Source organism: Gorilla gorilla, chromosome 19 (assembly GCF_029281585.2).
Source record: "Gorilla gorilla gorilla isolate KB3781 chromosome 19, NHGRI_mGorGor1-v2.1_pri, whole genome shotgun sequence".
In the NCBI taxonomy this organism is placed as follows: Eukaryota; Metazoa; Chordata; class Mammalia; order Primates; family Hominidae; genus Gorilla; species Gorilla gorilla.
The window spans coordinates 69,947,547-69,961,594 of NC_073243.2; the positions used below are offsets into that span (position 1 = coordinate 69,947,547).

Below are 14,048 nucleotides of genomic sequence, written 5' to 3' on the forward strand. Positions count from 1 at the left end.
TTTTCAGTAGATGCAAATTTCCATCTGTTATCATAGTCTTCTGCCTAAAGAGCTTCCTTTAAGATTTCTTATAGTGAAGATCTGTTAACAATCAATTTTCTCAGTACTATGTTCAAATGTGTTTCTCAAAATTCATGTGTTGGACATTTAAACCCCAATGCAACAGTGTTGCAGGAAGGGGTGTCTTTGGGAGTTGTTTAGGTCATAAGGGCTTTACTCTTATAAGTAGATTAATATTGCCATTAAAAACGGCTTGCAGGCCTGTCTTTCCCTCTTCTGTCATGTGAGAATGCAATGTTTGTCTCCCGCTTCCCTTTCTGCCTTCTGCCAAGTAAGAAATCAGCAAGAAAGGCACTCACCAGACACCAGATGCTGGTGCCTTAATCTTGGACTCCCTAGTGTCCAAAACTGTGAGAAATAAATTTCTGTTCTTTAAAAATTCATTTATTGATCTGTAATAAAATTAGACTAAGTAGTCTTGGGAGAATAGGAATTTAGGTGAAGCCAGAGGGAAAAAAAAAATCACAGTACCATTCAGATGTCTCCATAATCTAAAAACAGAAATGGACTGATATACAGGTCTGGGGTATTCTGTTACAGTGGCACAAATGAACTAAGACAATGAACTTTTGTTTGTCTGAAAAAGTCTTAACATTGCCTTTATTTTCAAAAAAATATTTTTGCTAGATATAGGATGTTTTTTCCCCCTTGCAGTACTATAAAGATTTCTCTTTATTGGTTTCTATCCTGCAGCAATTCTGACAGGAAATTTGCCGTCACTATTATCTTGGCCTTCTATATGTATGTTTTCATTTTTTCTGGGCTGCCCTAAAGATGTTCTCTTTATCTCTAATTTTTATCAGTTTGACTATGATGTGCCTAGATGTATTTTTCTTTGTATTTATGCTTGGCATTCTCTGAGCATCTTCGATCTTTGGTTTGTTGTCTTTCCATAATTTTGAGAGAATTCTGGCCATTATCTGTTCAAAAATTCCTTTTCCCCTTTTCTCTCTCCCTTCATGTTTTGGGACTCCAATTACAGATAAGTTAGATCAGGGGTCAGCCTACTACATTCTGTGGGTCAATTTTTCTAAATAAATTTTTATTGGAAAACAGTCTGTCCATTCATTTACGTATTGTCTCTGCTGCTTTTGCACTGCAATAGCAGAGCTAAGTGATTGTAAAAAAAAAAAAAACTGTATGGTTCATAAGCCTACAATATTTACTATTTGTCCCTTTAAGAAAGTTTCCTGACCCCTGAGTTAGATCACTGGATAGATTCCCCCAACTCTCACTCTGTTCCTTGCTCTTACTTTTTTTTCCTCTTTGTGTTTTAATTTGGATAATTCTGAATGACTTAACTTCATTTTCAATGATTCTTTCCTTTGCTAATATGCCCACTGAAGGAACTATTCATCTGTTGTCATATTTTCATATCTAGCATGCTTGTTTTACTTTTTCAAAACAGCTTCCTTTTCTCTGCTGAAAAATCTATCTGTTCACACATATTGTACACCTTTTCCACTAGGTCTCTCTCAATCTCTCATTTTTTTTGTGGGTTGGGGACAGGGTCTCGCTCTGTCACCCAGGCTGGAGTACAGTGGTGTGATTTCAGCTCACGTAACCTCTGCCTCCCAGGCTCAAGCAATTCTCCCGCCTCAGCCTCCCAAGTAGTTGGGACTACAGGCACGTGCCACCATGCCTGGCTAATTTTTTGTATTCTTGGTAGAGGCAAAATTTCGCCATGTTGCCCAGGCTGGTCTCAAACTCCTGGGCTCAAGCAATCTGCCCACCTTGGCCTCCCAGAGCCACTGCACCTGACCTAGATCTCTTAATCAGTTATTTTAATGTCCCTTTCTGAGAATACCAACATGCTGACCATCTCTGGTCCAGTTCAGCTGACTGCCTTATCTCATGACAATGTATCATTTCATTTTGATTTTGTGAGTGTCTCATAATTTTTAGATTTAATGTTAGTGTTTTATGTAGAAGAGCAGTAAAGACTAAGGTAAAAAGGATTTACTCCTAAAAACAGGCATCATACTTCGGTCAGGGTATTAATGCAGTAGGCTGAATCAAACTAGTCTGTAGTTGAGCTGGATTTGGCTTTTATTGCTATAGTTAACTTTGTAACACACAGACTTTAAATTCTTCCAGCAGCATGCTGCTGCCTATCTTGTTCTCAGTAAGAGCACTGGAGTACCAGAGTTTCTTTCCCAGAGTTTCTACTTGTTCTCAGCTTTCAGCCTATCTTTTTAACTGTGCCATGGGGGTTATGGGGAAGAGGCAAGGAGAGCCTCTCCACACCCTTCCCCCATCCCTGCAGTAGTCTGCTGTTGCTCCTTAATTGGTAGGGACATGGAGATTTCTCAGTTTTCTCATCTCAGCCTCAGGCCTTAGGTAGGCCCTGTGCACCAGAGCCTCAGTGCTGCAGGCTTTCTCAGTGTTCCAGCATGACTGCTGAATTCTGCCCTGTATTGGTAGAAAGGTCTCCACTGCAAATTTCCTGCCTCTCCTCCAGAGTCAGCAAACATTTAATTTGTATCAGTGCAAGATCCTTGGTACAAGTGGAATTCCTGCTCCTCCCCTAAGACAGCTTTTGTTTCTATCTCCCTTGAGACAGCAGCAGTCAACTTTTGTCTGTGGAAAACAGCTTTGGCTTCATTGAGAAAAGGATATAGAAAGCAGGAGGATATACCTGTCTTCAAGCACCAGCTGGTCATCACATGCATGCCTGTACCACCAAGGAGGGCACTCACAGGTCTCCTGCCCTACCACTAACCTTTTACATGAGCACCTAGTAGAGGCCAGTGGGAAAAAGCTGATAAGTGAGTATAGTCTCTTTGTGTCTTGTAATTTTTTTTTAATTTATTTTTTGTGTGCTTGTTTTATAGGAGCAGATTGGAAAACTAGATAAAAGTAGGGGCTATATCTGTTTTAGTTCCCAATTGTAACTGCAACATGCCTGTAGGAACTAAAAAACTATTTGTTAAATGAACTTATCTTTTATTTTGCTTCTAAGTTTTCTTTCTATAGATAGCCCTGTAATAACAGAAAGTAATTGCAACTGCTTCCATGCCTAACAGATCACAGGGAAAATAAATTCAATAGAAATTCAAACCAGTGTATTAGAGAACTATAATATATATACAATATATTATGTATTTATATTCTACCTTGTTCACAAAGGATTTGGGAAAGATATTATAATACTAGCTCATGGCCCAGTGATATTTTGATTTCACACAAAAACAGCATTCTGAATGGCAATTATTCAGAATATATGAATAGTGTTCTCAACTAATCTACTTAACACCCTATCACATCTCTCTACTATTTGGATAAAACAAAGGCAAAATTTTTCATAGTTATTTGCATAGATTATTTGAATAAAGCCAGAAGCAGACAAAATGTCAGTATCAAAAAAATGCAGAAGCATAAAGCAAAAAAATATTGTATAGTTCTAGTACCAAACTTTGGAATGCATCAGAATTCCCTGGGTGCTTGGAAAAAACAGATGCCCAAATCTGATTCACACAACCCAAATCTAGGAATAAAATCCACCAGGGTAGGAATCAGCTTGTTAACATGTTTAACAAGCTCCCCAGGTGATCCTAATACACACCAAAGTGTGAGAACACACTATTAATAGTAAGGGTCAGAAAATCACATTGATAAAATAAGCCATCATATTCTTAAGAAGCCACAGTAAAGTCTAAAAAGGTATTTTCCATTTGCTTTTTTTCAGAACAATGTGCTTAAAAATGTACATATGAGTACTTACTTTTATGAGCTTCAGCATTTGCAACATAGATGAACCCATCTACAACTTCACACACTTTTTGAATCTGTGGAATCACACTGTACCGGCTTCCTTGTTGATCATCGCCTTCATTGTGTCGACTGAACATCTTGTTAACTGCACTTGTATGCTCTTCCCTTGCTCTATCTCTTTCCTTTCTAGAAAAAAAAATTGTAAAGACAGAATATAAAAAGACACTAAACAGGCTCCACTCACCTGAAATGTTTTAGTTCTGATGTTTCAGTTAAGCCACCAAGTATGTAGCCTTACCTGGTAGTTGAATATAAGATTAGAATGTTGAATTTATGTTGGTTGTTCAACTGAAAATTGACTCCTGATCCAATACCTAAGAAAGAAAATCACAGTTACCAAAACAAGTCATTAATAAAAATAGCAAAAGATCACACTGAAAATTACCCAGTGAAAGCAAAAAGAGCAAAGAAAAAAATTCTATAACAACTTATACACAGAGTTGAAATAAAATAAAATGTATACGTTGAAGAAAAGATACCGTATGTAACTTTCATTCACATGACAATAAAAATACAGAGAAAGAAAAAAACTGCAAGGCTTATAACAGTCCTTATATCATCATCACTATCATCAACAACTTTATCATCTTATCAGTAGCAGCTGCATAATCACAGCTACTACTATTTATCCTCAAGACTAAGACTCATTTTCATATTTTTATGTTTCTCATTAGTCTAATAATCAATGTATGCATTCAATTAAGTGTCTTTCTCCCCCTCTGAAAAGCTGTTTTTAAATTGATGGGGGGGCAGGCACAGTGGCTCACATCTGTAATCCCAACAATTTGGGAGGCTGAGGTGGAAGAATCACTTGAGGCTAAGAGTTCAAGACCAACCTAGACAACATAGTGAGAACCTCATCTCTACAAAAAATACAAAACAATTAGCCAGGCATGGTGGTCCATGCCTGTTTCCCAGGTACTTGGGAGGATGAGGTAGGAGGATCACTTGAGCCAGGGAGTTCAAAGCTGCAGTGAGCCATGATCATGCCACTGTACTCCAGCCTGGGTAACAGAGACCTTGTCTCAAAAAATAATAATAAATTGATGAGGAGTTGCCAAGAGAACATTAGTAAATTGAGAAAATACTGAAGATACTGAAATTTAGAATTCGTCAGAGTTGGATTATAATTCTGAGTTTCTCTCTTATAGCCATGTATTTGTATCCCTCAGTTTGACACCAAAAAGAAGTTGAACTAATATATTCTTCTTAGGTTTACTGGGAAGATTAAATGAGATCATACATGTAAAACTCCTAGTAGGGTGACTAGTAAACCACAAGTGCTAAATATTAGCTTCTTACTGCTTTGTATCTGAATCATTAGCCACTGTTATTTGTCCTTCTTTCTTAACCTCTTCCCTCCTTGGACTGTGTTAACACTAAGTGGCTGGTTCTCCTTTTGCCTCCTCAAAAGACCCTTCTGGGCTTCCATGGCTCTACTTCATCCTGTTATATAAATGTTCTTCTAGATCTGTTGAGTTCTCTGTATCCCCATGACCACACTTTTTAGTTCACATTGTCATCATCACTCACCCGGGCCTCTGCAATCACTTCTAACCAGTCTCCTATATCTTCTTGCCTCCTATTATCCTTTCCTCTGACATCAGTTGGAAGAATTTTTTAATAATGGTATCTAATTAAGCATCTTCTCTACAAAGCCATTGCCCTTCAGATGAAGAAATAAAACCATAATATCTGGTCCCTACTAACCTCATTAGAGACAACTCCAGCCTTTCATACTCTTAATTCCTGCATTATAACTAATTTATTTGTTTAAATAAGCTATGCCATACCATCTCATGTCATCATTCTAGGCAACACACACACAGGGCTCTTAAGTACTAGGACTGTAACCATGCCAGGCCACGTGATCCTAGTCCTCCAGCCACCAGGTCTGGTGCATGTTTCACAGAGACCACAGAATCAAACTTTACCATGTTTCTGATCTTTGTTTTCATCAGCTGCACTCCCAGAGATTATCCTCTCAACATGTCTAACTTCAGTCCAATATAGTCGCCATGCTGTTCTGCCCTTCTTTGCCAATTATGTAACCCCATATTCTCTCGTCTTGCTGAGTGTGAGGCATAAATTGAAATTTTAAAACAATCACTTCAGCTGCTCTCTGGAAAATGGAATTGACATTTTATAACCATCAAACTTCCCTATTTCCTCAACCTCTTCTTGAGGTGTTCCTTTGACCTAATAGCCACACTTGAAATTGGCCTACCCCTAGGTGAGGCTTCTCCTGCAGTGAACTCTCAAGTAGCAAAGATGCTTATTTTCTCAAAACTCAAGGTAAAGAGGTGGGATTCATGTTCTCTTAACTCCCAATGCCATATCTAAACAATCACTCACCAACCCTCTGAAAAAAATCCTTCCTGTAGCACTCTTTCCTTCTTTGTCGTTATTACTTATGAATCTCCATTTAATAGTCACTTTCCCCAAACATAAACTGAACATTTCAGCACCTGTCTCCAATCTTCCTCTCCATCCTCAAAAACTTCCAAGTCCATGTGGACTCCATATGACTCCCAAATCTCGATTTTCTAGCCCAGATCTTGCTCTTGAGAGCTGGATGCATACAGTAATCCATAAAGTCATTCACTCATTCACCAAATATACAGAGAGTGCCTGTTATGTGCCTGGCACCATAGATATAGCTAAAAATAAAGTGGACAAGACTCTTACCTTCATGGAGCTTCCATTCTAGCAGATTTGCTTATAGTAGGTATCTCTACTTGGATCTTCCATGGAGTTATCAAAGTCAACATATTCCAAAGAATAGCTGCCATTCTCCCTATACAGATCTTACTGTTACCTGCCCCTTCCAAATTTTTCTTACTTCTCCAGTGATTTATTACCCTAGTGAATCCTCTATCATCCAACACAAAACTCAAGTCAGAAACCTGGAGCCATCCTTATTACTGCTAATACATTTATTCTGTCAATTTTATATCCTTACTATTCATTCTCTTCTCTCATCTTCACTAACAGTGACTTAGAGTTCAGATCCTCTTCATATTTTAATCATAACATTACAGTGGCTTCTTAATGGGTCTCCATATCTTTAGCCCCTTCTAATCAATTCTTCACTCAAGAGCCTGAGTAATCTTTCTAACATGCAACCTTGATCATCTCAATCCTCTACTTAAAATCCTCCAGCAGCTCCCAGATGCTTAAGCATGGTACATATGTGTCTTTTCACATAGCTCCACTCTTTCTAGATACACAGTGATACTTCAAATGTGACCTCTACATCCAGAGCTTTGTGCTTTTAGAAATGTAGTTCTCCGCCGGGCACGGTGGCTCACGCCTGTAATCCCAGCACTTTGGGAGACCCAGGTGGGTGGATCACGAGGTCATGAGATCGAGACCATCCTGGCTAACACAGTGAAATCCCGTCTCTACTAAAAATACCAAAAAAATTAGCCAGGCGTACTGGTGGGCGCCTGTAGTCCCAGCTACTCGGGAGAATGGTGTGAACCCGGGAGGCGGAGCTGGCAGTGAGCCGAGATCGCGCCACTGCACTCCAGCCTGGGCAACTGAGCGAGACTCCATCTCAAAAAAAAAAAAAAAAAAAGAGAAAGAAAGAAAGAAAAAAAGAAATGTAGTTCTCGCTGCCTGGAACACCTTTACCGTCTTTTTGTGATGGCCTACAACTATTCACCCTAGTGACTCATATGAGACATCATCAATATGGAGCCTTCTTTGACCATTACCTTTCTACTCAGGAACTAAATACATCATATTCTAGTTATCTGTACACTTGTCTATGTCCTCACCTACACCTATCTTGAAGGCAGACAGAGACATTGTTCTAAATCTGCATCCCTATCATCTCAATTATAGGGGCTGACTCTCAATAAATAAGTAAAGCAAAGGCTAAATTTTATTATTACTTACATTTACTATTTATCCTGCCTTGCCAAATATTTATGCATTTTTTTTAATAGAAAGAGAGGGGAAGGTGATGATTTAAATCTTTTGAATTCCAATACATATCAAAATACTCTCCACACAGATGCTCAATTTTTTCTACTTTTTCAGACATGATAAATATGATATCCCACTGTACAAATGCAACATCTTGACAACAAATAATTTATTTTCACATAATCTTAAAGGCTGGATTGTACAAATTTGAGGAATTAAGAGGAAGCTTTCTTATAGTAAGTAAATTAATTCTGTCAGTTCAGTGGAACCTGGTAGGGCTCCCAACAACCAAAGTACTATACTTCATTATAGCAAATAATTCATTTAAAATGAATTTCTTTCTTTTTAACAAGAATGTCAAGCTCAAAGTGTTTGAATTAACTGTAGATTAACATGAAAATTACCATCAATCTGCCTCTGAGGCAAACCAGCTGTTGGGCAAAGTTCCTCTGAAGACATCAAGCTCAACACCAAAGAGGTATTCAATTCTTCCAAACCTGGTCCAAACATAGCAAATCGTGGTTCATTCTGAATGATCAGGGAGTGTAAAAAAGAAGTGACAGCTCCATACATAGGACGGCTGGATTTTGAAGCTCTTCTTGTATATGGACAGCACATTCTATAGCTGTAAAAAATTGTCACAATTAGAACATTAACACAGAAAACAGCCAGTTATTCATTCAAAAATATATAATTTATTGAGTACTTGCTAGACACAAGGAATACAATGATTATATAGTCCCAATCCTCCAGGAGGACAATAGACAGACACCTTTATAATATGTATGTGGAGTGCTCTGACAGGGAAAAGCACAAGATGCCATGGGGGTGGGAGTGGCCCAGAAGCTAAGGAACTCTTCCCCCATGAAGTGGTTACTTACTTTCTAATCTTTAATTTAGATTCTCTCATGGAACATTTAAATGGTGAAATTTTACTACATAAAGGTTCTCAACCCTAGGAAGTTTATCCCCGCCCCCCTGGAACATTTGGCAATGTCTGAACAACATGTTTATTGTCACAACTGGGGAGGGGAGAAGGAGTTAGCAGAGGCCAAGGATGCTGCTAAACATTAATCCTACAATGCATAGGGCAGGCCCCAGAACAAAGAATTATTTGTCTCAAAATGTCAATAGTGCCAAGATTCAGAAACTCAGCACTAAAGATAAGCTACACACAGATAGTTAGCACAATATCCCTACAGGTAAAAAACAAACAAATAAACCAAAAAAATTGCTAACACTACCAATATAACCAAATTTCAAATGTCTTGGGTACTTCTATTAATAGCCTCAAATATAACAGTTTAGTAAGAGTTAAATGAGGGAGGCTCAAATGATCCTTGCAGCAAACCTAGCAAACTAAGAATGACATAAAACAATTCCGTTTCTTGCAATAGCTATAAATCTCTAAAGTACCAATTATGCATTTTATCAAAAATTAAAAGTTGCCCAAATCAAAATAAAACCTAAAGTCCTTCAAATAAGTCAAGCTGGTTAACAAAATCACTAACCTAACAAAATCCTTTTATTAGAAACCTTGTAACTCATGAAGGGGAAAAAACAAACAAAAAACAACTTTGAAGCTAGATAGACCTGACCAAGCCTCACTACTTTTAGTTATATGAGCCACTTACAGTCTGAATTTCAGTTTCTTCATCTGTATTATGTGAGCAACAGAAATAACTCAGGGTTGGCCGGGCGCAGTGGCTCACGCCTGTAATCCCAGCACTTTGGGAGGCCAAGGTGGGTGGATCACGAGGTCAGGAGATCAAAACCATCCTGGCTAACACGATGAAACCCCGTCTCTACTAAAAATACAAAAAAATTAGCCGGGCATGGTGGCGGGCGCCTGTAGTCCCAGCTACTCGGGAGGATAAGGCAGGAGAATGGCGTGAACCCAAGAGGCGGAGCTTGCAGTGAGCCGAGATCGCTCCACTGCACTCCAGCCTGGGTGACAGAGCGAGACTCCGTCTCAAAAAAAAAAAAAAAAAGAAAAGAAAGAAAGAAATAACTCAGGGTTGTAAAAATGATAAGTAATTTATATGACCATAAATGGTAGTTACTATTATTACTATTCCCTGGGCAAAATCCAATTCCATAGCCTCATATACACTTGATGCAATGGTTAGCTACTGTACAGGTATTGCCTAGCAAGTGAGATACAGCAGCACTTGCTGAGATTATCTATAACAGACAACACACCTGTGAATCAAATAGTCTCACAACACTTGACATAATGGCATCTGTATTAGAATAAGGAAAGGCTCTGAATAACTCAAAATTTGAAAAAAAATTCTGTATTTTGCTACTGAGTCAAGCACAACAATTTTTAAAGAATAAATATTTTGAAATTTTTAAAATGCGTTAAATTTGAGTTTCTCAGAAAAACAGGCTATATCCAGATCCAATGTCATTATATATCTTTGAGGTAGCATAATGGGGTTCCAGTCTGAATAGTCCCTTACAAGCTATAAGACTTTAGGCAAACCACATAACCTCCATGAACCTTAATTCCACATCTGGGATACAAAGATAACACCTTCTTGTTGCATGAGGATTAAATGAGTAAAACATACATAAAGCATCCCTCGTAGAATCCAGTACACTGCAGTTGCTCAGTAACATTAATTATCTCACCTACGCGATATTAAAAAATGTCAGTGCTTTTGGGTGCTAATATAATCTTATTTCTCAGAGTCTTTAGAATGGTTTTCTTCTTCCCTGCCAAACGACAGGGGTCTCTGATCATCCTTTTTCTGAATACGGAAAAGTATTTACTTATTTAACAAAATGACGATTGTTCTAAAGATCATGAGACTTTTAAGAAGTCTTTTACTTCTTGCCATCTATACTACTTATAATTATTCAAATACTGGTTAGGCACCACAGGGAAATAATAAAATATTAAAGCTGAAAGGGTCCTATGAAGGAAGTCATTTAACTCCCAGTTTTGACGAGAACAATTAGACCCCAAATCCACGCAACAAATCAGTAGCAGGGTCAGGACTAACTTGGATATTGACTAGTAATACAGGAAAATTTAATATCTTCTTTTTAATTCATAAAACTAGATACTTACACTGCCATGTAGTCAAAAAATGCACCATCAGTGACCTCAGATATAGGCTTTTTTAAGATTTCTAGATCTGGAAGAGACTTCCAGTCAACAGAAGACCAAGAAGGAAGATCCCGCAACAGGAAGTATCTCCACAGAATTGGATCTCTTACAGTTTCATTCCAATAATGATTTGTACTTCCCAACTGACACAGATCATGAGGTGAAAGAAAGGACAAAATATATAGCTGCACATCAATCTGAAACAGAAGAAAGCAGCAGGTAGGAAAAAGGAATGAAGAAAATAGTTTTTGGGTGATAAATCACATAATCAACAAATAAATAACAAAAGGTCAACTGACTAGTATTTTTAATAATTAAATCTACCATTAATAATTAAATCTATTATTTTCCTACCATCAGCAAAGGATCATAACTGAACATTTTAGTTTCGTAGTTGTTAAACATTTAATTTCTGAAACACTGAAACATTCCTGAAAAAGCAACCACTGTCTTGCTATTTTTCCAGCAAAATCACCAGTTCCTTTAATTTTTCCTCAGAGATATTTGGATATACCAGTTACATAAATTAGTTAAGGAAATAATTTGTCCTTCAAAATAAAACCTATATCAACCTTTATCTGATTTTATCATCAGACCAAATCAAAGAGTGTACATTTATCTTTTTCTTTTTTGAGACACAGTCTCGCTCTGTCGCCCAGGCTGGAGTGCAGTGGCAAGATCTCGGCTCACTGCAAGCTCCGTCTCCCAGGTTCACGCCATGCTCCTGCCTCAGCCTCCCAAATAGCTGGGACTACAGGCGCCTGCCACCAAGCCCGGCTAATTTTTTATACTTTTAGTAGAGACGGGGTTTCACCGTGTTAGCCAGGATGGTCTTGATCTCCTGACCTCGTGATCCGCCCACCTGGGTCTCCCAAAGTGCTGGGATTACAGGCGTGAGCCACCGCGCCCGGCCGTAAATTTGTCATCTTAGCTCCTCTACAGAATCTATTAAAATGTTATGAAAAACCTCTGCGAGGAGGAGAAACTTGGAGGCATTCTAAACCTGCAGTTTTCACGTTGATATACACATTGGAGGGAGGTGTCAATAGTCCAAATGAGACAAAGAATTGTAATAATTTTCAATAATTTTTGTTCTCTTCATTTACCTATCTACCCCAAAGTTTAACAATAAATTATGTGTGTCATTCTCGTGGCCTTGATGTAACTTGAGGCACTTGTAACTTAAGTCATTTATTTTCAACTGAGGGGCCGTTTTGTTTCTTCAAATATACAATAACAGCCACAGGCACAATGTCCTCTTGAGAGGGTAAAAACCTTGGCCCTCCAAGTGTTTTGGTACAATGATCCGGAATCAAAGACGCTGGGAACACGGACGCTGGAATGCTTTCCCAAGCTAATCAGCAAGTTGGGAACTGTCTCATTTCCGTAACCGGACATTCAGGGTGTCCTAGTCATATGTGCCTGTTTTGGGGGTGGAAAACCTGAGGGCAATCGGGAGGGTCCCCAGGGGCCCCGTGAAGGTGCTTCCCTGAGATGTTCCCCTGCGGAGCACCAGGGTCCACGCCAAGACGCTTCTGATCAACTGTAGCTTCTCGGTGACTACACTGCCAGGAATGGCTGCATGGACGGAGCCAGACCCAGGCCGGGGCGCGAGAGTTCCCCAGGCCCCGGGGGGCTCCAGGGGAGGTCACTCCGGCCCGGGCCGGCCCCACTGTCCTCCGCGGCCTGCGGCCGACGCTCACCGGCAGCCGCATCAGGGTGCTGGCCGCCTCATCCACCTCCTCCCGCGAGGTCGTACGCGCCACCCTCTCCTTGCTCACTGACTGCCAGAAGGTCTTCCAGCCGCTGAGGATGGCCGCCTCCAGGCGGCCCCAGTCGCTGAACGGCGGCGGCGGCGAGTTACTGCCCCTGCGCGGCTCGCTTCCCGCCATGGCTTGCCCGCAGCGTGGGTGACGCGTCTCAGAGCCACGCTAGTGCGTCAGCCTCCTGCGCAGCTCCGCGCCAGCCGAGGGCGCCCTCGGGCGTTCCGCCTCCCGCCTCTCCCGCGAGTCCGCCTCCAGGGCAGGGTTAGGCCCAGGGGCAAAGGGGGATACTGGGAGGAAGCCCACTGTGCGTGGTTGTGAGCCGAGTACGAAGCTCCTGTCAACAATTAACTTCCTCAGTAACTTGTGGCCTCAACCTCAGCCACGCCAACCGCAGAGCCCCGATACAACCTCTGGCCCGCTGACTTCCTGGCTTCATTCAAGATGTTCTCTCCGGGATCATTTCCACTATGCCTGGTCCTAGGCGACTCCGCTTGTTCGATAGCCCTCTGCCACTGTCTTGGGCTTAATAACCACTTGCTTCCTTTTCAGCACTACCATACTACGTATGGGGTGTTTTTTTGTGTGTGTTGTTTCCTCAATCACCAAGTTACCATTTATTTTCTTGAGTATCAGCAAAAACAGACTAGAGAGGCAGTCAGCGGGCCAATTACAAACAACCCTTTGCCAAAATGAGAAGTCTGGACCCACTATGCAAAAATATAAGCACATTTAAAATTTGCTTAACCTATGTATCTCATAAAAGGGCGGCAAAAAAACGGCTAGAAGAACCCAGATGTGGTGGTGTTGAAATCCCACTAGTGAGTTTTTTAATTCTCAAAACAGATGCCCATTCTACTTTGGGCTTACTTTAAAAGTGCTTTAAGAGAACGTATTACAAGTTAATCTGTTACATAGAACTGGGTATGTATACATTCAAAAAGTAAATCTCTGAGGATCTAAATGTCGACAGAATCCAAGAAAGCCTGATAACTAAGGTTCTGCAAGGCTCTGTAACATACAAGTTTAAGTTTCATTACATTTTATTATTTGCATGTTGTTGGTAGGGGCCAATAACCAATAAAATTGCAGCCTCGTTTTTGGGAGGCAATCTGGACAAGGACCACGGATTAACCATATGGCATTTCTCATCACTTTCTAGGACACGATTTACTTTGAGAGCAAAAAACTGGAATTAGAGCAAGAAAAAAAATCAGTTCAAGTATAAAGTATTAAAATGATATCTGTTAAATGAATGAGAAAAACTTTATTTTTATTACGGAAAATTTTGAACATTTATAAAAGGAGAGTGAATAATATGCTCCTGTGTGCCCAGTATCCAAGATTCCATTACCAACACCTGGTTAATCTTGTGCTGTTGCTATATTCACCTAATACTA

General features: G+C 39.9%; 1 protein-coding gene across 5 annotated transcripts in view; it reads right to left on the reverse strand.

Annotated features, from left to right (window-relative positions):
- Positions 1–13,124, reverse strand: part of FBXO4 (F-box protein 4) — a 129,817-nt gene extending 116,693 nt beyond the window's left edge. Inside the window, exons 1-5 of one of the 5 annotated variants that reach the window (XM_055367532.2) lie at positions 12,589–13,103; positions 10,847–11,082; positions 8,172–8,392; positions 4,073–4,148; positions 3,785–3,960 (exon numbers count right to left, since the gene is read on the reverse strand). In XM_055367532.2, the coding sequence (XP_055223507.2) occupies positions 3,785–3,960; positions 4,073–4,148; positions 8,172–8,392; positions 10,847–11,082; positions 12,589–12,777 (898 nt within the window). In that variant the 5' untranslated portion in view covers positions 12,778–13,103. Of the gene's footprint in view, positions 1–3,784; positions 3,961–4,072; positions 4,149–8,171; positions 8,393–10,846; positions 11,083–12,588 lie in introns of all 5 variants that reach the window. The other 4 variants (XM_004058909.4, XM_019012913.3, XM_055367530.2 and 1 more) reach the window with 4 other exon arrangements.
- Positions 13,125–14,048: the final 924 nt, after the last annotated feature.